The sequence below is a fragment of the Anguilla rostrata genome, chromosome 1 (assembly GCF_018555375.3).
Source record: "Anguilla rostrata isolate EN2019 chromosome 1, ASM1855537v3, whole genome shotgun sequence".
Taxonomy (NCBI): Eukaryota; Metazoa; Chordata; class Actinopteri; order Anguilliformes; family Anguillidae; genus Anguilla; species Anguilla rostrata.
Window position 1 is genome coordinate 20,092,326 of NC_057933.1, and position 22,000 is coordinate 20,114,325.

General features: G+C 45.4%; 1 protein-coding gene across 2 annotated transcripts; it reads right to left on the reverse strand.

Moving 5' to 3' along the window:
- Positions 1 to 213: 213 nt before the first annotated feature.
- Positions 214 to 21,032, reverse strand: pgfb (placental growth factor b). Of its 2 annotated transcripts, none has more exons than XM_064328871.1 (7): positions 20,260 to 21,032; positions 4,966 to 5,002; positions 2,619 to 2,815; positions 2,117 to 2,192; positions 1,719 to 1,748; positions 1,200 to 1,262; positions 214 to 976 (listed from the first exon to the last, which is right to left on the reverse strand). In XM_064328871.1, exons 1-6 carry the CDS (start codon positions 20,323 to 20,325, stop codon positions 1,213 to 1,215), a joined length of 456 nt encoding a protein of 151 aa, XP_064184941.1. In that variant the 5' UTR covers positions 20,326 to 21,032; the 3' UTR covers positions 214 to 976; positions 1,200 to 1,212. The 2 variants fall into 2 exon arrangements, with proteins under 2 accessions (XP_064184941.1, XP_064184933.1); XM_064328863.1 differs by having other exon boundaries at positions 2,113 to 2,192; positions 20,260 to 21,031.
- Positions 21,033 to 22,000: the final 968 nt, after the last annotated feature.

Consider the following 22,000-nt stretch of genomic DNA (forward strand, 5'->3'; position numbering starts at 1 on the left):
TTCACATGCGGTTATCCGTGTAACTGCTTTGTGACTCTTCAAATAAGTGAATACTTGTTACAGTATAACATCACGGCCACTAGATGGAGCCAACTTACTGCAGCAGCACTAACAAGGATCACTCCTAACAAGGATAACAATTGGTCAATATAATTTTGCATTAACTTTCCATATGGTTTGTTCAACAACATATAAAGCTAATACAATTCAGAAAACTTTGTATTGTGTTTATTCTCATACATTTTGTTGTTACTTTACTTATGTTATTTCTCACCATTTTTCAAATATAAACGGGAATTTATAGGTCTCCTGCTACTGGAAGAAAAGAGCAGTCAGCCATTGCTGCTAAAAAGAAGCCTCATGACATTGCTCATCCTCTCCACAGAAAGGTAAGAAGTGGTGTCAACATCTTGCAGTCTTCAAGGTCCTTAATTGCTACACATTATTGTTCCCCATCGTGTAATGTCAAGACAGTCCATGGAAAGGCTCTACACTGATCACCATTAAAATATCATTCTACTTCCTCTATTCATAATAATAAATACTGGGGTCAGACAGACCGAATCAACAACAATAATAGAATATAACAATAATAACAATGAAAAAATGTATATAAAAACAAATGACAACAGCAATAAAAATAAAAAAATCACAGTCCTCCAGGTTGCTTTATCAGTCTCCACCCTTGAGCGTGGGCTTTCATTGCGCTGCTCCTCCTTGTCAAGTCAGGTGACTTGAGGCTCGTCCGCCCTGCTGACTGTGACTTTCCGGGGGTTCTACGGTTGCCACGGTCCCCCTGCGGGAGCGGGGCGCATCACCGCAGTAACCCTTGCGCTTGTGTCCCCGGCGCAGCGCGTGGACAATATCCGAAAAGTGCTTAGAAGACTGTCGATGCTGTTAGCGCTGAACGGAGAATAAATAGGGAACCAGGTAGCGACAGAGGCGTGGCTACAGTTACCTGCGAGGAGGCTGACACCTAGAGGGCAAACAGAAGACAGAATATAATACACTTTACAGCGTGCCTTGCACAGTGTCCCGTGTACATTACTTTACTTTGTTTACACTTACGTGCACATCTCTTTAGAGCAGCAATGGTTTTAATTTTTTTAATTTTTGTTATTTATTGATTCTTATTGAACAACGAAGACTGTTTTTATTGAAGTAAATCAGTAGTGATCAGGAAATCTTTGGACACTTACTTGTCACAGTCTTTCATTCTCTGTCTTTCCTTCCTCTTCCTACCTCTTCCTCTTGGCCTCCGCCTGTTGAGGAAAAAGCTATTTACTGTCACTTGTAACATCCAACCACAGGCTGTCTGTGCTCCATTAATAATATTATGATGTCATTATTATGTTTAAAAATGTCTTACATTACTGGAGTTTTTTTTAAGCGACTTGACTTGTTTGCATATTGATGCCACAATTGTCCATTTGCATTAGTAGCTGCCTCATGGACAATTTTATAAAGATGACTATGTGGATAGATAGTTATACCTAGATGAAGGCTGGCATTTGATGAAATGCATTGGCGTTAACACGTTTAAAAACAAATCTTACTGACATACCTATTTAATAAAGGCATTTAAATTAACTTCATCCTTGTACAAGAGTGTGTTGAAGCAAATGTATGCACTTGCAATGTAGCATTCTTCTATGCTAGTTCTTACTGTCATTTTCATGGTATTCAAATTTTGATATTCTGATTTTGTCAGTACTTACCTTCCATTCTTCTGTGCATCTTTTCTGGGTCTTTGAACAGGAAAAAAAAATATTATAACAAACTACTGTAAATGTCTCTGGTCTTCAGGAAAAACACATTTTACAGTTTACAGATTGATGTTATGTTCATGAAAACAATAATATACAGTAATTTCCTTCCAGCTGTCTGTAAAATATTTAATTTAATAATTAAATGACTCATCACAGTATGATCGGAACAGTACGATGTTATCATATGACACATGAAAGAGCTGTACAGACCAGTGAAAATGATGAAATAACAAAATGTTTCAGAACCAAAACAAGATAATGATTGAAGGTTTTTTAGGGTGCATTTGCCATTGTTCACATAGATCAAGCACAAGTAAACAGCAACAAAAAGAGTTCTTCTTACCTACATTCACATGTCTGGTGCTCCACAAAAGTCATTTCAACATATTCCTGATCCTCTCCTGCTGGTTTGATTTTCAGCAACTGAGAAGGTAGAATGAGAGAGCAATTAACAGAAATAGGGAATCTAGTACCCTTTCTTTAATACACAAACAAAGCAAAACACACATTATTTCTCAACAAACTGAAGTCTGAAATCTAGATAAGATGCCAGCAGTTTTGAACAGAATTGGCTTGTACTGGCACTTATTCCTATCACCCAGACTGGAGATTGATTGGTTCATGTTACCATGATATTACAATTATAATTAATTTATTCATGAATTCATTTTCAAGTCAGACATTTTTGACAGCTTAAGAATCCTACTGGGAGAATCTCTTGTGAGTGCAATGAATTTGGGGTTTAATATTCAATTACATAGTGTCATTCAGGTTTCAAGGGTCAGACTATGATTATGAGGGTGTGACTTAGGCAGAAGGGGGTGGGGGGGTGGGAGGGGCATGTTATACCTGCATAGTCACATTTGAGGTGTGAGTGGGGTGGCACTCCAGCTTCTCATCGCCACAGCAGCCAGCGCAGCGGACCAGGGGCACACAGGCGGGGCTGAAGATGTGCTCCACCTCCCCAGGGTACTCATGAACCACCTCCACCAGCTTCTCGATGGTGCGGCAGAAGCTCCGCCCCCACACCTCCTGGAACAGCATCACTGCAACAACAGAGTATTGCCCATTACCTGGCTTGAAGAGGGGCGGGGGGCGGGGCCATTTGGATGCATACAGCCTCTGAGCACCAATCGGATCTGCTAACTCCCTATAGGCAGGATCTGGATAGACGGGCACAGCCGGCACTGAAATCTGCACGTAGACCCTGGGCCACATGATGGGATTATGGCTTGTTAAATATGGCCTCTCCGAACGTGGGGTGGGGGGAACGCACAATTGCACAGTTATAACACACCTCATTACCAGAGTCTCATATGATCTTTCAACACTGCACAACTAGCTTTTTTCTGACAGTGAAAGCCAGGCCGTGGACATTGGGTGGACACCGACTCTGATAAGAATGCATCTACCCATCATACGCAGGACATTCTGACTTCAGCCTCTGTGATGTTGTAGCAGCATAAGTGGAGCCATAACTGAAGCCTATGAAAAAATGAAAAACGAGCAGAAGCGGTTATGTTTGCGCAGGCGAAGGGCTCGGGCCGCTTATCTAATTGGCAACTCATTCCGGTGCCAAAAAAGCCCCACAATCTGGCCAGAGAGTATCCTGTTTTTGTTTTTTGGAAAGAAACAATGTTTGTGTAATCAGGACCAATACTGCTGGATTTTATGTGTGGAGGTGTCCTGATAGTCATCAACGTTAAGGAAAAACAGACAGCCTCGACCCGAACAAACAGCACAGGGAAAAAACAAACGCTGAAAGATTGTCCGTGTACATAACCTGCTCGGAGCCATGCTGCCCCCACACCCTAGAGAGCTCTCTGACCCCGCAGGGTCATAATGTGGAGCCCAGCACTGAGACAGCTGTTTATGAAACTAGACAAGCCGAGGGGAAGGGGGGGTTGGGGGGGGGCTGGGGGGAGAGGAGAGGCCAGGCTGAGGATGTGGATGGGGATGGGGTTGTGGGGGGGGCAGACAGCTGGGCAGCCTCTGCTTTACTGCAGAAACCCCTCCTCATTTCTGTCAGCATCTTCTCTGCAATCTGTTTCCTCTTATCTCACTCCTTACTAACTGCAGTGGTACATCTTTGCTTTATTTCCCCGTTTTAATGGTGTGTGTGATTCAGACTTGGCTTCTATGGTCCCAGCGACTAATAGGGAGGTACAGTAAGGAGGGCCTTATATGGATGGTGTTCCCCACTCCCCATTTATCCCCACGTACTCTTTTCCCCATCCCTCGGCTAAGTAACCCTAGCCCAATGCCCTTAAGTAACCTCAGCCTGTCCTGAAGTACCCCTCACTACAGACCACGTCCGGGCTAGCACAGCCACACCATCTGACGGTTTTGTGTAACCGCGAACATCAAAGTTTTTTCAGCTCTATTGTGATTATTTTCAAAGTGTTGCATTGATTGAATTAAGTATTAGAGCTCAGGACGGGGCAACGGCTAGTGCATGGAGAACTCTTCCCAGCATGCCCCTCTCTGTGCTCACGCAGCTGTGGCGTGGGAGAGGGGGCAGGGACCCTAGGTCTCTGGGCAGAGGATGTTGGCCGTAAAAACAAAGCGTTGTCCTGCCTTCCTTATGAGTGGGATCCCTCATCTGTCCAACTGAAGGCATGGGTGTCCTTGATTTTCTCTCCCCCCGCTCCCCCGCCCCCCCACCCCCCCACTGACCCCAATTCGCAGGACATGCACTGTATGTGAATTCCAGATTTAATGCCCGCAGCTTGAGACAGGAAGATAATACACGGAAAAAAACAGCCTTCAAACGACCCTCTTCCCCAAACTAGACACACATGGCGCCCACTTCTAATGTGAAAAACACCACACCCCGTCATGAAGATTCTGCAATAATATTGTGCGTGATTGAATTAGACACTGCCCTTGCACCAAACAGCTCTGGGTGTGGGCTTTCCAGATCGTGGCAGAGGATCACAAAGCCTTTTTATTGGTCCTCAGAGTGCATCCCCGCTGCTCGATCGTGCTCGGACCCCTGAAAACGAGTCCGTCAGTGATTTGATAGGCTTGTTATAGGGTACATCATTATTGTTTTTGGGATCAGAGCTGTTATCGTTGGGAACTTAATCCTTTAATATGTCAATGGCAGTGTATGGGGGGGGTTCCACTGGGCCACCGAGGTTTAAATGTAATAATGTTCTCACAGATGTCTTATGTTATAAGAGGTGCTCCTTACCTCCAGAGGTCCTGTTTGCACTGGATAAAGGAAGACTCTGCAATAGAACAGAAGTGAGAGGAAGGTCAGAGAGCACACAGACACAACAAGTCAGTACTGAATCAGCTGTAATTGTCCATTCCAGAGAGGCAGCTGATTAGGGGTAATAAAAGTATTATTGATAAAAAATATGACAAGCTTCGATTAGCAGTGCTAATCGGGTATGGCAAATGCTCATTATAGTGTGCGAGTCCTGGATGAGTATAGCTCTGCCCTCTTGTGACAGAAACTGGATCTGCAATGGAAGGTAATCTGACAAGAAGGGAGTTGTCTGGCCCATGAATTAGTCTGGAAAGCCTCTCTGACAAGCCGCAGATCCAGGCTGGGCCACTTATGTACTCCATTCCCTCCATGTCCAACTGTTTAGGTTAAAAGCCGTTTCGTAAGCTATAGGCTGCAGATATTTATTTTCCCACCCATGACTTTTCCTTCTCCTTGATATTTCCATCTACACGCACGAATAAACAGAGCCTTTTTTCACCCAGCTGGACAAACACAGGCCATGGGGTAGTTTGATCTCATAAGGAGAGATGTCCTCTTGATAAAATTTAAAAGGGCCCCACAGCAGCTTGCCAGAGGGACACTGAGTGCACCGTCATACAATAAACCCTGCACCTCCATAAGAGGACAGACCGTGTCTAACCGTCTCCAGTTTAGGTGGATACGTACTGACCACCAGTCTGCTGTGGCGACACTATTAGGGAAGACTGAGACCGCAGAGTCTCAGGCTGAGCAGAGAGGTCTTGACACGCTCCGTTCTGTTGGTGTTTATATCAGGACGGGCTGGAGCCCGGCCTACAGAAACACAGCTTTGGCTCACGCCGGTCCAGCGCTGACTGCTCTACAGGACACCGCCTCCGGACTTCTGATACTTATCGAGCCGCATTGCTGAACAGCCATTACGCCGAACACCAGAAATGTGCTCTCGGCCCGACACCCAGACAATGGCATCTGCGTGGCCGTCTGGGACACAAAGGTGCTCGTGACGTGTGTCACAGGGGCGGCGGGTCACCGGCGTCGCGTTTCGGTGCGCCGAAAATGCGGACGGGCACCGGGCCATCTTCGGTTCGGACAGAAGTGGCATCGCTCCCGCCAATTAAGATAAGGTGGCAGCTGCACCCACAATGCTTTGCTCTGGACGGCTGCGCGGGAGGCTGGCAGGCGCCTGGCTTGCGCTCGGCCCGTCCGCCCCTAAGTGCCTCCTCACTTCCTGTGCGCGGGGCAAGCGACGGGGCGTGTGCCGGGGACGCGGAGCGCGGCGGAGCGTCTGCGTGCCGACCTCTCGGCTCAGCGGGAGCATTCCTCACAGATAAGCAGAGCAGACCCTCGCCGCCCGCCCCAGTAAGGGGGGGGGGGGGGGGATGACCGCAGGCGTGTGGCGGGGCAGACGCTGGGAGCTGGCGGCTCTCGGGCCCTTCCTGGGGAGTGGTTTCTCTGGGGCCAGCTTTTTCCCAAAGAATTCGGAAAGATGAGAAAAGCAGCCCTGGTCCGCAGCCAATCAGCTGGGACGAGCGGCGGGGTCTGGAGCCTCCATCTGCAGCCGTTCTTTCAGAAGGTCTGTGGGACGCGAGCAGCTACAGCAGGGCCCGGGTGCAATGGGACTGAGTGTGACACGGCTCTCTCCCCCACCCCCACAGGGCATGACAGCTGTTACCTCTACCTCACTGTCCTGCAGAGGTGGCTTGGAAGGACAAACACAAGGCTCTGATCTAACATGCAGTGCATGGAATGAAATATACAACAAATTTATGTTGCAACATTTTGACAGGGACAATGGGCCTCATTTATCAAGGTGGATATGAGCAAATTTCTTTGCAAAATCGTTCGTATAGATGTATACACAAGAAATGTGGTACTCGGGAGTCAAGTTAATTCTGGGAAATGTTTGTATCTTACAAGAGCCCCTGAGGGCTAATTTATTCAGCAACATTTTGACAGGCACGTTGTGAAGACCACACACTGTGTCAGTCGGAGTGAAACAAAAGCGTTTACAAATAACACAAATACAAGTTTGGGGTAATGCACAGTATGAGCCACTAATGTGGGCCAGTATGTGGGCCTCTGCTGGTGTTAGGGCGTGGCCTGCTATACCAAAAACCATCACATGGCTATCCAACAATGCATGGCTATCCTACACCTGTCCTGGCTGCCCTTCCCTGCTCAGTAAGGAGGCCGGAAACACGAATCAGGCAAGTGCTTGTGGCAGCCTGGGCATGATGGGACAGAGCCACTTGGCACCTCCGGCGAGGCACGTTCGAGGAAGCCAGCTGTCCCCGAAATTTGGCAGTGATGCGGAGCTGTGTGATGAACCTCACGTAGCCAGTCTCTGTCCTCTTGCTCTGCTTTCCAGGAGCACGGCCCCTCTCTTTTACTGCACCACTCCCACACATGGGTGCGGATACACGCCACACCTCCGAGAGGTGTGGTGAGAAAAGAAAGAGTGAAAGACGGATGGAATTACATCCTCCCTTGCACTTTCACAAGCATGTACATAGGTAAAGCAAATGTTGTCATCTTTTATCTTCAAAAGGGGGGAGGACTGTATGCCACAAATTGCTCCCAGCTCCCAGATCATTCTCAGCATCTAATTAACATGCTGGAGGTGTTCCAGGGTTAAAGCTCTCCAGCCCTATTATGGATAAGCTGTTGAGCTTCCGTGCGCTGCCCTTTCTCCCCCATAGAGAGCCGTGTGTCGCAATCTCCCCCCAATGGCATTTGCTTCTCAGGGCCCTAAAAACGCTTATTCTAAAAGGAGTGCACTCTTGCTCTCTGGGGTAGATGGAAGTGGAGAGGGGAAGGGGTGTATTTAAAACATCTGCAAATGCGATACAATTTACTCAGCTGGCATTATTTATTTTAGGACGTAGCAGGAAAACCTATCAAAAACGCAGGAAAAGACCGCGCTTGTTCGTGTGCAATCAGGCAGGGCGAGATTCTTTCATTTTATGAATGTATAAATGTAAGCATCGGTATTTACAATCACTCCCTCCGGTTTATATTACGGTAAGCATATCTTGGGTCTGTGTAGCATCTTCTTTTGAACTGATGCCTGTGACTAAGCAGACTGTGTCCCCTGCATAGTGCAAGTGTCACACTACATATGTCCTGTCAGTATTTCCTTATTTGCCTTGAGGTTGGGTGAAAGATCTGTAGTATTCAATGCATGTTTAACCGCAATGTGGGCCCCACTTAGAGAGAAATTATGAGCGCGCTCCACAGTTTATGTAGCAGAAGGGTTGGAAGATGGGGGCGAGTAATCTGCAGCATCCCTAGATAGAACACATGCATGGTCATATCAGCAGCACCAGGGCCACATAATGCCATTTTAAAAGTTTATTGGCAGTTAGATTGCTGTGAATTTCAATAGTGCTTTTTACAATGTTTATTCTGTTTTATTTTGATGAAGTTCAGGCTTCAGACACTTTTTTCACCAGAAATGCATTTAATGGATGTGCTTGCAACCTGACAAAATCACAAGAACACAATGTTTCCACAACATTCTAAAACCTAAAAAGTTTTTTTAAATGTTGCTTGGCTAGCTGGGAACAACACCTAGGCATCTTGCACTGTAAGGACAGGCATGCAGAGCCGCAATTCAAGACAGTTGTGTTCAGGTGCTGGTTGCACATTTTTTAGGAAAAGCTATTTTACTATAACTAGTGCTTTTTCCTCTTCTTGTCTCATTTTTCTTCTGCTCAAATGTACCTCCAAAGACCCTCAGCTTCCTTTTGGCTCAGGGATCGAGATAGAATCTGGGTTAATTCTGGCCCCGTGCTTTTTGAGATAGCCTGCAGGCCTGGCGTTGTGGACGCAGGCTCCCCACTCCCACACAGCCGAAGCACGTCACTTCTAATCTCTGCTAATCATGTCTTCTGTGGGACGTGGGGCAGGGAGTACGAGGACGAAGAGAAGCAATCAGGCAGAGGCCAAACAAAACGCTCCCACTTCATTTGTGCCGGCTGACTCTCTCACAGTCTTACCCTCCGTCCAGCCCCGCGAGCATTGTGACTGAACGCGGTGGCTAGGCAGTCAAAGGACCAGTGAATTCGGCCACAGGCAATCTGAAGTGGTAGCAGTTCCCATGTTAGCATGAGGATGTCCCTGAAATACAGGACGCTGCAAGAATGTGGCGTTTGCTGGGAACCCAAATGAATAGGCCTTGATCACAAAGAGGAGGCTGGTTCCCGAGGTTCTGAAAGGAGGGCAGTGCAGGCCACAGTGCCCACAAAGCCACTCTCACATATGTTTGTTTTGTTTTGCTTTTTGTTTTTCTCATATTGGAAAAGTACTGGGATGGTAATAGCCTCCTGTCATTTTGTGGGAGGAAGAGCTCGTTCCAATGAAGAGGGGACACTCAAATTTAGAGGGCAGAGAGAGGAGTGTGTGCTCTACGCTACAGTCCTGTGCCTGGACAGTGGGCTCTCCTTTTGCTCTGTGCAATTTCAGATATGCAAAACCAATTAATGAAACACATCTGTGTTAACTCTAAGATTACCACAGACCAACAGTGTAATGGTCTCTGAACAACCTACAGTAACCTCTACAATATTTTTTCTGAGAAAAAATGTAATTCCGGTGTCACTCATGAGAAATGTGTATGGTTAAATTAGTTTTGTTTTTAAAGGGAGAAAATGATTAATTTGGAGTTAACATATTCAAATGGAGATAATTTAGATGATACACAGTGTAGCTATAGAGGCATGGTTCCATTTGGTGTCATCTACACACTATATGTTCATTTATATAGAAAAATATTTATCACTAGGCTGTTCTAGGGCCTCTTGTTAAATGAAAATATGGTGAATATAACAATTCCTGACAATTAACGGTACAGCAGTCTTGTGTATTTTACTGTAACTATCTGTTGTAGTATTCAATGTAGTTATTACACTGGGAAAAGAAGAATAGAATAAACTAGGCACAGCTCACTTTTTTGCCCCACCCAGATTAACACCAGTGGGAATAGGCACTTAGACACTGGACAGAGCTGGACAGCTGTACAGAGATCCAGAGTCTTGTTTGCTTTCCATCGCTTCAAATAATGATCAGGGACATGAAAATCTGCCTGACAGCTGGAAGAATTGAAAAGAGAATGTCATGGCAACATCCTGTTTGTGCGTGATGTCCATCTGCACTGACCCTCTTGCCTCCTCTCCCTCCCAGAGTATGTAGGATCACATGTTCTACTTAAAGATCAATCTGAAATAGCAGTTACACACTTTTATTATAAACCCATAACCAAGACACGACTACAAGAGATAATAAGCTCCAGACTTCCATAATCAATGTTAACTAAACAGAATAAGAACCTACACTAGGCCCACAATTTCTGTGATGGAAATAATGATAATATAGACAGTACTAATGTCCAAGTAAAATTAATTTAATTGACATGTAGACTTGCACTATGCTTTGTCAGAAGTCCTGAGTCAATACTGAAATTAGGTCATGAAGCAGTCTCAGTTCATTGTTAGTCACTACATTGAACTGTTAGAGCAGACTACTTCTTTCAGAATGGCATGTGACCAAAACAATGTTCTGAAAAAAATAAGTGTGCAATAGGCCTACACAAAATTGGATTGAATGCACTTAATATAATGTAACATGCAGTCATTAAGATAGAACAGCGTGCAGGCAAGTTAGTTAAACACAGGCTCTCTCGTGTGGAGCTAGCATTTTTGCATGTCAGCATCAAAGCGATGCTTAATTACAAGAAATGTGGGATGAGCTCAACTGAGATTGCACCGCCAGTTAGCACACCCCCAGAGCCCCAGTCACTGTGTGAGCCAATAATGCTATCCTGACAAGATAAGCAAACTTGTCAGTGTTTTCACAGATGTTCTGAAAATGTTAATATTACGGCAATTTTAACTACATTGTCTGGTTTAAATAAGTAATAAAAATAGTATGCATTGTTATTTACAATGCTCTATTGGATTATTGGATGTCACAAAGCTAACAGCCCATTGGCCTACATCATCCACTGGATCATCTGCAGCGATGTACTGTTAAATTATCAAAAATTCTGTAACTTGACTTTGCACAAGGTTCTAATTTTATGATGAAAAGTTGTCTATTCTAATGTTGTTCTGCATGGAGTTTGATTTGTTTTAACAGCAAATGTTATATATCATTCACAGATGTAAAACACAATTTGTTAATATGTAGATTCTTTTCAAATAGTTACTGCTGTTCTTCCTGCTCCTGTGATAATGCAGGTATTTAATGTATGATGCCACTGTATATAAAATGATGCCACTGTATATAATTATATAGTAAGTCACCTATAGAGCCACATACTAAATGATAAAGTAAATTGTTACAATGACTGATGTGTTGAAAAGAGTGTCATTAGTAGGCTGAACAATCAGTGCCCATCTTCTCCCATTAGCCCATCACTGTGGTACCGTCAGAGCCCCAGACCTAGCATGACGAGACATTCAGCTCATGTCTGCCTATCTGCACCATCTCCTGCAAAGCACAGGGAAGATGGAGGAACATTGTGATTTCTAAAAAAAGAAGGTTCACTTTCAGATGCTGCGGCTCAGGAAAGCTCCATAAAAAACCTCTTGTGAGCCTGTGCAAATCATACCGCCAACCCAAACATCCCCCCTGGTGAAAGGCTTCAAAATCAGGACGGGGGGTGGGTGACGCGATAGCATCTCGCTAAGGTCTGACGAGGGGGATCTCTCCCCGGGAGAAGCTGTCTGCTGGCAGAGGCATCACAGATCTCATTTGCGTCTTTCTCATGTATCCTCTGCCTCTCTCATCCCCCAGCCGAAGTGTCTCATCCAATCAGGGGCCGGCCGGCGGTAATGCGGAATGACGGCTTAATAAACCCGAGAGGATGCGTTTAACCAAGGCTGGAGAGGCCAAAAGCCAGTTGGAGATTTTACGCTGATCTCAGGACACGTCCGTCAAGTCGGGAGTAGGAGCCAAGAAAGGGGCCAAAGGAGGAGCCCGGGGAACATAAGGTTCGCGGTTTCACAGTCATTGTTCCGTCTCATTGCATAACGGCCGTAAGCCTCCGCACTTAACACCATCATAAGTATCTCTTTAACTTTGAATGCATTCTTTGCATATTTATATGTACTCATGCTAAACGTCCTCCGGCTTGCCAGTCAGGAACTGCTGTGCACGCACGTCCACACTCATAAACAACTGTTCTGTAACAGCCTCGGTGATTGCTAATCAGAAGGAGGCGGTGGATGCGAACTGAAGTTAAGCAGGAAAGAAGTGCGGGTACTTTAACCCACATAGTCTCCATGGCAAATCCCTCCCTGACTTGTTCCGTTCCACCTACGCTGTCACGGCAGCTGATTCGGAAAATCCCTTAATGAATGATTTATTAAAGGGCCCCTGTGTTTATGCCCACAGCAAGGTCGCATGTAAAATCTGCAGCAAGTGTAAAGGAGCATCGCTGAAACATGTCTGCATTTGTTTTGACAACTACCGTGTAACATGTCAGCCTGTAGGCCAGTTTAAACAAACAGATGTCAGTGTGCTCCAATTGATGTGCACAAAGAGGGAGAAATAGAAGGCCAAGTCGAGGTGCTCGGTCCCTGTGAGCTGACCAGGAGGATGTTCTGTCTGTGGGTAGCAAGGCGTGCCCTGGTACTGCAGTGAGGTTAATGAGCAGGGTGAGCGGGTTGAAATGTGCCGCCACGGCATCGCGGCCCTGGAGCTCGCCAACCGAGCGGAGTGGAGGCCCCTGGGTAGAGAGCCCGGCGCCCTGCTCTCGACGCACACAAGGTTGCGTGCCACCGGAACATAGCACCGCCCTCCTGGTGTGACACTGGGGACCGCAGTGACCTTCATGGAAATGGAGCATGTCAGGCCATACGTCCATTTGCGTGTGTACAGTCTAGCTCTGGAGGCCACAAAAGGCAGTTGCCAATGAGTAAAAGAGAGGCGGAGCCTCTGGATGAAGCTGCCTTCAATTCTGAGCCCGAGTGTAATAATGAGCCCAGCATGATTCCTTTCAGTGCTCCATTCTGTGCTTCATGTCCTGTATTCCAGTTTCTTAAAGACGTGAATGTAACACTAAGCCTTGTGTTGTACGTGGCATTCAAATGGCCGGAGAGCCTGTGTTGGCTTGACGCTGTCCAGCTGGAGCTTTAGAGTGGACAGGGAGTGAGTCACCCCAGGGCTCAGTGCTCTGGAGCTGCCAGCAGAGAGCTGCAACTCCCACCTGCTGATTGTCTTGAGATCCCAGCAATGATGGAGCATGACGGAGACAGCGCCCTGCAATGGAGCAGCCCCCACTAAAGCTAGACAACACCATGAAGAGAGGGCTTCAGTGAACGGCAACATCTACAGCACCTTCGTAGACATCACTGGGAACATCGTGCAGTTTCAGCCTTGCATTATGAACTGAGTTACTGTTGTCGGAAGAGGGGAACACAGCCCCTTTTTACCTAACGATAGAGTAGTAATGCACCGTTCTTCATGAACACGGTCAACATAGGGGACAATAAGCACTTGCATGCACTCGTGCTTGAGCACACAAACAGCAAGTTCGGCTCAACAGAAATATATGCTGCACATTACAAAGTTCTCAAGCCTTGTAGCCTAATCCAAAGACACATCAGTCAACAATACCTAGGCTTTACATTCAGTAATAGGCCTCCGTCTTATCCATGCTCAGTTAGGCATTCAACAATAAGACACAGCAGTCTATATAACAATAATGTTTAGAGTTCAACCACTAACATAATGACAAATGTAGCCACTAATTCACAGACTTCAGGTACAATGCCAACCAAGGAATAGGAAGGGCCAACTGCACCAGCACCAATGAATGTGAAGGATTAGCTGAAAGGAAGATTTTTGAAAAAATAACCCAAATTATAACAGGCCACCAAAAGCCATTTCCCCCGTACGACAGCATAAAATATAGCCCAAATGGGCAGGAATCCAACTGATCCAGCAGTACTGGTCTCACCATAATGGGGAAACCCAAAAACCTAATAAATTCTCCTGATAGGATTCGATTTAATTCCAGGAAGGGCAGATTTAGCTGCTGAACACGTCTTTTTGTAATCAAACCCCCTCTGGAAATAGTGCTTTACTGTTTAAAACCTGCAAGCAAAAATAAAAAAAAAAGAGGACAGGATTATTTCAATTTGTTAAGAGCTGTTTTAGCTCTTAGAGCTCATTTCCCTCCACGCACACACACGAGTCCTCAGATAAGGGCCGGCTAATTGTCGTCCCTATTACAGTAAACGCTGCGCTCCCTGTGTAAACCACACTAAATTACCACCAGATGGGAGATTAAAGCTTCGCACAGGAGATGGCGGGTCCAAGAGCCGCTCTCTCCCCGAGGAAAGAGAAATTCATATTTCCTGATTGCAATTGCACCCTCTCCCCTGGGACGGGGCATTACGCAGGACCGGGGCTGTCACCACGACAACCGTGGAACCCTGTCGAAGTCACCACGATAACCGCAGAGGCCTGGCATGGGGGTTACTATGCGCTGTTGTCTCCTTGATCTCAGAGCCCACATTGCTCTTTCAGTACTGTTCCACGGACACCATGTTGATTATGTCACCTCCTCTAGGGCAGCTCTGGTTTTGGAGCGCCTGCACTAGTTTCTCTATCACTCTGCAGTCATGTTTTCCTCTGGAACCATACCAGCCCAGGTAAAAGCCCAATCAACACAGCCACACACCATATGACATCAAGTGTACAGACATTCAGCTGGCACAGTCAGTAAATCTACAGACATTCAGCTGGAACAGTCATCGGGGAAGTGGTGGCAGCAGCCACAAATCACACTCTGTCACAGAGTGAGGCGGGGCTGGGTGTGGAAGAATCATCAGTCACGGAGCAGGTGACACAGAGGGGAGCAGGATGCCAGCCGCTCTCACAGTAGGAAATGGAGCGATGGTCTCCAGGGGTGAATGAGGAGGATTCAGCGGGTGGGATGCAATGGGGGCGGGGCATCTCAGTGCAGGAGGAATGCACAGGATCTGCATTGTCACCTGAAGGCTCCGGTGTTTACTTTGCTGCCTGACTGGCTCACTGCTGCACTGCCGGTTATATAAATAGTTCCCTCTCCACGGCAGCACTGGGTAATTGCCTGCACTGCACAGATGGTCAGCTTCAAGTATTGTTTTGCTAAACTGTTGATGTAAAGGAAGCACCGGTACTGAATAATGTCCTCACACATCAGGCTCAGGCACAGGGGGGCACACTGACTGCACCACTCCCTTCTTTAAAGGTTAGGAACCATTCTGGAAATGAATCACCTTGACTGCTCATCTTTAATGTTATGAGACTTTACCCAAAAAAGGACGGGAAATAAGAATGGGAAGTGTCTCGTTTCTTTCTCTTCTGACTTCTCCCAGCTCTGTCATCAAATGGAATTTTACAAATTAGGCCCATTTGTCAACATGACCTTACATTTAGACGTAGATGAGTATTACCCGGAGGAGTTGTTTTGGAGAAATAGCAGCAATAAACGGATGTAAACGCTTCCCAAAAAGAAGCCATAGGTTAAAGAGAACTTTGTCTCAATGTCATTTAGCTGCGGCGTCTTTCACAACCTTCCTTTGGGTGACAGCGATTTGGTCTCTGAACCTCTGAACCTCTGAAACAGCGACAGCCAGAATTACCTACGTTGGAAAGGGGAGAGACAGGACGGGGGAAAGACAAAAATAAAGAGAGAGAGGGAAAAAGGCAGCGGAGAGATGGGCTGGAGTCCCTGTAGTTCCTCTCTGATCTGGCAGCTGCTGGGAAGGCTGGAGGCTAGCAGGCAGGCTGCAGTCACTTGGCACAACTGCCACTCTCCGCCTCCCTCACTCACCCCCACACACAGATGGCCATGGACGTGACACCGGCGCCGATAAAGCCATCGCTCACACGACGGCCTCATAAGCAGCTGTCAGTGCCCTGACGCCTTTACCCCCAGAGCAGGAAGTGCTAAGAATACACGGAGCCGGACGGGGTGAAAACGGCCAAGAAGAGCGAAGACGGCGTCCGAGCGACAAACACGCGGCACCTGTCGAGCCCAGTCCGGCCGCGGGGAGGGACATCCTGGGGCGATTGTGGCCGAAACGGAAGCAGCACACTCATGCGGGCCACCATTGTTCTGGCGGGAAAACACAGGTGCTTCCCTTCCAGGCGGCGGGGAGATAATGGAGGTCGATCGCTGGCTGGGACGTTTCCAGTGTCCGCGAGGCCAAACAGGTGCAGGGCCTGACCGTTCCACATTTAACATGTTTCTGGGACGGGCGCCTCGTGACCCTGACGTCATGAGAATCTCAGAGTGAAAAAATAAAATAAAAAATACATCACTACGAATAAATAAAAGCGTGACCGGGACAGTGCTTCCAAGAAGAAGCTTTACTTAAAGGAAAAGAAAACAGACCGCATCCTCTCACACCAGACAATGTAAACAGGACCTGACGGACATATTTACAAGTCCACGGGCAGTGCATTTTTCAGCTCTGAGAGAACACAACAAGCAACCTGGGAGACTGGGCTGCAATCCCACCCAGCTGCAGATGGCAATAACAATGCCGCCCGGTCCAGCTTTCTCTGTGTGCCACTCCACGGCACAGACAGAACCGAGGACCACAGTCGCATCTGCGTCCACGGTGGTGACAGACAACGACACAGGCGAGGCGTCTTCACCGTCTGGTGACATGTTTGGTTCAGGGGAAAAGAAGGGCTCTGTGATGAAAGCGCGTGTGCGAAATGTTTAAAAATGGATGCCTAAACCGCAGGACCTGTGTTTGCTTTTCCAATCTGGCATCCTCAAAGAATGATCTGTCTGTGGGACAGCAGACGTCCACCGCCCCGGCCTGTTCTATTCCTCACGTGTCGCACAGGGAGAGCAAATGAGCACGCTCCACATGGACAACTGGAGTTAGACAGTTTTACAAAAAAAAGAAAAAAAGCAGAACATCTTGCTTTAGAGCTCAAATTACATTTTGATGGATTGCGCATCATTTGAAAAAGATTAAACCTACCTTCCTGAAGCTACTATAGACCTCTGAAGAATAAAAGCAACTTCAAAGATCTTTTTTCTATTTGCACTAGATTACTTAATTGGTACAATTAGGGCTTAATTCATCTCAATGAGTCATGCATTTGACATATTTACTGACATGGGTTTTAGGTTTCAAGAAGCACACAAAAAGCCCTGCAGTCTCTGCAAAAAATCTGTTTCCTCTGTGTAACAGAATGAAGGGCCATGACACAGAAAAGTGCCCTTAAACAGGCTGTCAGCTCGCACATCCAGCTAACAGAGGCCTGACTTAAGTGCGTGTGACAGGAGTAAGATAACAATAAGTGGACAGCAACATGCCTGCCATGAATCATATTGGATTCTGAAATGTATTGGGGGGGTTTCCAGAGTTACAGGAAAGATGTATACCTCAGATGTTGTAGACTAGGCACAATTTCATCACAGGAGAATTTTCCTTTGCTGTGAAGACAAGGCCAGGACAGTCAACGACAAGGAGCCGTGTCTGCTGTGAGATATTTTATAAATAACCAATCACTGGAGAGAAGAACATGAGAGGAAACCCTGGATAGCTCAGTAGACCTCTCTCACCCAGGAAGTCTACTCTTTCCCAGACCCTGCTGAGGGACAGCATGAGACCTACCAGGCAGCATAGCCACCAACCCCAGTCCAAGTTACGCAGACACAATCTTAATGGCTCTGTCTAATGCAAATGCAAACAGCTGCTGTTTCCATAGGGAGCTGCTTTTTACTGTGGCTGTCCCCAAGGTCATGGGTGGGAGTTCCCTGCAAACAGACAAACGCTGAAGTCATTATGAGAAGAGACACGACTGGGTAGAACCATGGAGCAGTGAGGCAGGCTGCAGAAGGCCTCCGTCTGTGGGATAATCAGGGAAATATCACATCTTTCCCATCGCAAGGAAAGAGGAAAAGCAACATTCTAACTGCTGTTTTGTGAATAAAAAACTCAGCAGACTCCATGCAGTTCATAAACAAACATTGAAAACTCCCTCTGTGTTTCTCATATGGGGATATTGCAAGTTTTTTAAATCTCCATTTAGTGAAATGGAGACTGACACATTTGAAAACAGATTTTTTTTTCTGAAGATTTTCTGAAGATATCTGGAATAATCATTGAGTCTGCCTATGACACCTGTACCTATGCAAGAAGCACTGAATAAAACATGCACTCATATGATTCAGACAGGGCACTACAGGACAGCCACCAATTCAAGGACCTAGATGAATAGTTATTGTTAGCCCCTCCCTGACAACAACCATTAACTTATAAGAATCTGACAAACTGCTGGGAGGAAAACTGAGGAAGCCTGGCCAATGTAAGCCTACCATACCCCAGCAAGATGAAGCCAAAGGGCACCCCACTGCCAGAGACTCCAGGGCTATTGAGGACTAGCGTGTTCCAATAATGCCTTGACTTAGGGGCTCTGAGCTGAACAATAATTGGACTTAACACAGCAGCTACTCCCACTCCAACTAACTCCCATTGAAGGCATCAGCAGATCTCTTTGATCACAGCCCCCAATGCAAAGCCCAAAAGAACCTACAGATGGCTGAGTTCCTGAGGGCATAGGTTCAAACTGTGCATGGTACAGTCTACATTCAGCATGTCCCCGCTGGCAAGGGGACTGCTGTACTGCTATCAGCCCAGCTGGCAGAGGGTCCCTATAACTGCGAGACAATAGAAGTGAATGGGTTCAGGGATGCTGCGCCTTGCATTAAACATGAGAAGCAGGCACCACCAGTGTGTCGGCCAGTGTTTGCCCGACCAAAAAGTTGAATGAATGGATCTTTGGTCTAGCAGACAGACGAGATGTGTGTGCCAGGCCCAATGGCACTTCCCTTACAAGTGTTGTGGGTGGGTGGGCACAGGGCTTGAATGGGAGGCGTCACTCTCACTGGCTGGCGGACGCACTGCTGACGTATTTCCCCTTTCCAAGGTGAGGCTCGGTACCGGCGCAGCTGAGGCAAAGCACAGAGGCTGGCTGTGTCCTTGCCAGCTCCATGATGGATATTCTCAAGGCTGGATGTTGCAAAAGGTTCTGGCTCTTCCTCAAACGCCACAGCAATAGTAACACAAAACGAAAACATAGTGCGCTCTCTAATTCGGAAGGGGGCGGGGGGCTGGAGGACTTTGGGAAGGTTAAGCCCTGTCACGCCACTGTGGTGATGGGGAGGGATGGGAAGAAAACTGCAGACGGTAACAGACTGCAAGGGAACCTCATATAAAGGGGTCAAATTAGCCACTCTGAATTTACTAACTAATTTAACAATGAAGCACTACCAGGATTGAGAACCTTGAAGATTCCATTTTAGATTGTCCTTATAAACATACCTTGAAAGTTAATGAGGTACAATTCATTACAATTGCACAAAAGGTGACAGACCCAAAAATATCAGGAGTTCATCTGCAAAAAGCATGCAAATAATTTTCATGAAAGAACAAACTCATGGAAAACTTGTTTTATGAACAAACAAAGGGAAACAGCAATGACAGTAAAGTTTGTTGTTGGAATAAATTATTCAAAATTTGAATTCAAAACAAATTTGAAGTAAGGTTTTGAATAAATCGTTTAATTGTCGTGGAATGCCAATTGTCTTCGTCCATTTAATTAGTGCTATAAAACAAATCGCGCCATTAGCCTAATACAATCCGAGGCTATAAAATGGTATCATGGAATGTGGAATATTGCTTTGCAATAATGTTATCTTCAATCACCAAAAGTCAAATGTTACACTGAAGCAAAGTGCTTTCAAGGTAAAGCGGTAGATCAGTTACAGTGTGTGAGAAAAAGTAAGAGTTCTGAAGCTGAGCCCACTGTCACGTTTCACTAAATGACTCAACCGTTTTTCTGTATGGCACGAGTTCAGAAAGGGATCACGTTATAAAGAGACAAATGAACATTGTTTAAACGGCAGTCATCTGACACAGGGTTAGGAGAGTTTGGAGATGTAATTTATATAGCCCAGATCATATTCCTCTCATTCATTCATTCATTCATTAAATTACTTTCACGTCAGTCTTCCAAAACAGTTTGTAAAACTATAGCATAATAATAATAATAATAATGATGATGATAGCGTCGACATCATTATAGTGGTCACAATGTGAACACTAGGACGGGTTATGAATAAAACTGCATATTTTAAAAATACAATAAAAGCTAATTAAGTAGCATGAAATGAATACGAACGCAGCAAACAGTTCAAAGGAAGAAAAAAATAAGGTCATAGACAGATGTAAATTTACACGAATCTCAGCGTACCTGAGCAGGTGGAAACTGAAGCAGGAGAGCAGCTACAATCGGGATGATGTTGGCAGAAAGTTTCATTTCGTGTTTCTCATCCAGTTGTCCAAGGGCTGCAAGTAGCTAAAGCACTAAATCCACCAAAAGCGGAAATGCAATATTTACTAGTGTTTTTTAAAATTCCAATTAAAAGGAATCCTGCCAAAAAATGAAAAATAAAAAACTGCTACAGCAGCTATTTCAGTTTCTACTTGACGCGTCCTCAACGCGAGTCCTCAATGCGACCACGACGAGGGAATGACTGCATCGTCATGTAGCTTTCAGTAGCGAGCTGTGATAGTAAACCTAATCAAAACCTGAAGGAAAAAATAATAAAATTCATGTGGCTTGCAAATCGTTCATACAATTTTGTTGTATAGCTGACATGTACTTATGCGTTCCTGTTATACAAAGTTTGAATATCACGTGTCAACAAATATTTTGTCGGTCTAAATCCAAACTTTAATTATTCTCTATTTAAAAAAAACATTTTTTTGGAATGATGAAACAAAAAAATCCCTTTGTGAACAAAATAATTAGCTTAATATAGTGAACAGGTTTGGTTCTCCAAAATATGCAGTAATGTTTCCATATTAAAAACGTGAATAGTGGGACTCGAAAGGCTCCAAAATCCACTTAAATTGAATTATCCTAAGGTTATTCTCTGGTAGTTTGCTCAGGTTTACGCTGTGCTTTTCTTCGGCGAAGTTACACACATGCCACTAATTGCTTCTCACTACCTCTCAACTTGTAACCAGAATGAATCTCCTCCCCTCCGCGTCTCCCTCCCTCCATTCCTCTTCCTCCCTCTCGGTTTTTTTTTTTTCTTTCAATTTTGAATTCAGGAAAAAGTTAAGACAACGTTCTCTTTAAAAACGTAACTAATTGTAGGCTATTACACGACTATTGATATGAAATGGAATCCCATACTCTTAAATCGGTGTTGATGCCAATGACTGAATTAAAAATATGAATTATGCTGATTTAAAAAAAAAATCTTAGGTATATGGTTTCTGCGACCTTTTCTGTGGTTTTTCTTTACATTTCCCTGAATAAGGTATCTGGTACACATGAGCTACAGGAGATCCAATTTAATTCATTATTTGTTCAAGTGGCCCAACTTAACCATTTCCCTCAAATACTTAAACTTGACTTTTCAACAGATATAGAGTGCACCTAAAATGGGGCCATCAAAACAAACTTGTGATAAGATTAATATAAATACATGGTCCTAACATTTAGGAACACAGTCAATATGACAAGTAGCGTTATAATTCTTGAAGTATGCCTGCAGGTAAAGTAGGTTCAGTTGTATATATTCCCTAGTAGACTCAGGATACCATTCTCCTTTCCTTCCTTTAAAATTGCCCATCTTCTGTTCAGTGGCTTCTTATAAAGGCATTGGTTTTCCTGAAGGTACAGTATACTTTCATCATAAATTGCAGTAAAGGTGGCCAAAAGAGAGAGGGGTATTAGTGTTGGTGGATGTTACTGTGTCATCTGGCCTGATGGCGATAGAAGCCTGACATTTGTTTTCTGAGCATCAGAGACACGTTGGCCTTTGCATGACAAACCAAAAGCAAATATATAACATGCCTTTGCAGTTCTTAGGATGTAACAGTTCATTCTCTGGCTATGCAAATGTGTGTGTGTGTGTGTGTGTGTGTAATGTGTACAACCTGTAAAACAGAAGTTATTTTCCTTTATTTACTGAGGAGGG

What these genes read in the sequence shown, in the direction of transcription:
- pgfb (XM_064328863.1), bottom strand. Translation starts at nt 20,325, where the DNA reads ATGAAACTTTCTGCCAACATCATCCCGATTGTAGCTGCTCTCCTGCTT. An exon ending in CACCAGACATGTGAATGTAG is followed by an intron (nt 1,749 to 2,112) that starts GTAAGAAGAACT and finishes TCCTGTTCAAAG; the next exon opens with ACCCAGAAAAGATGCACAGA. An exon ending in GATGCACAGAAGAATGGAAG is followed by an intron (nt 1,263 to 1,718) that starts GTAAGTACTGAC and finishes TTTCCTCAACAG; the next exon opens with GCGGAGGCCAAGAGGAAGAG.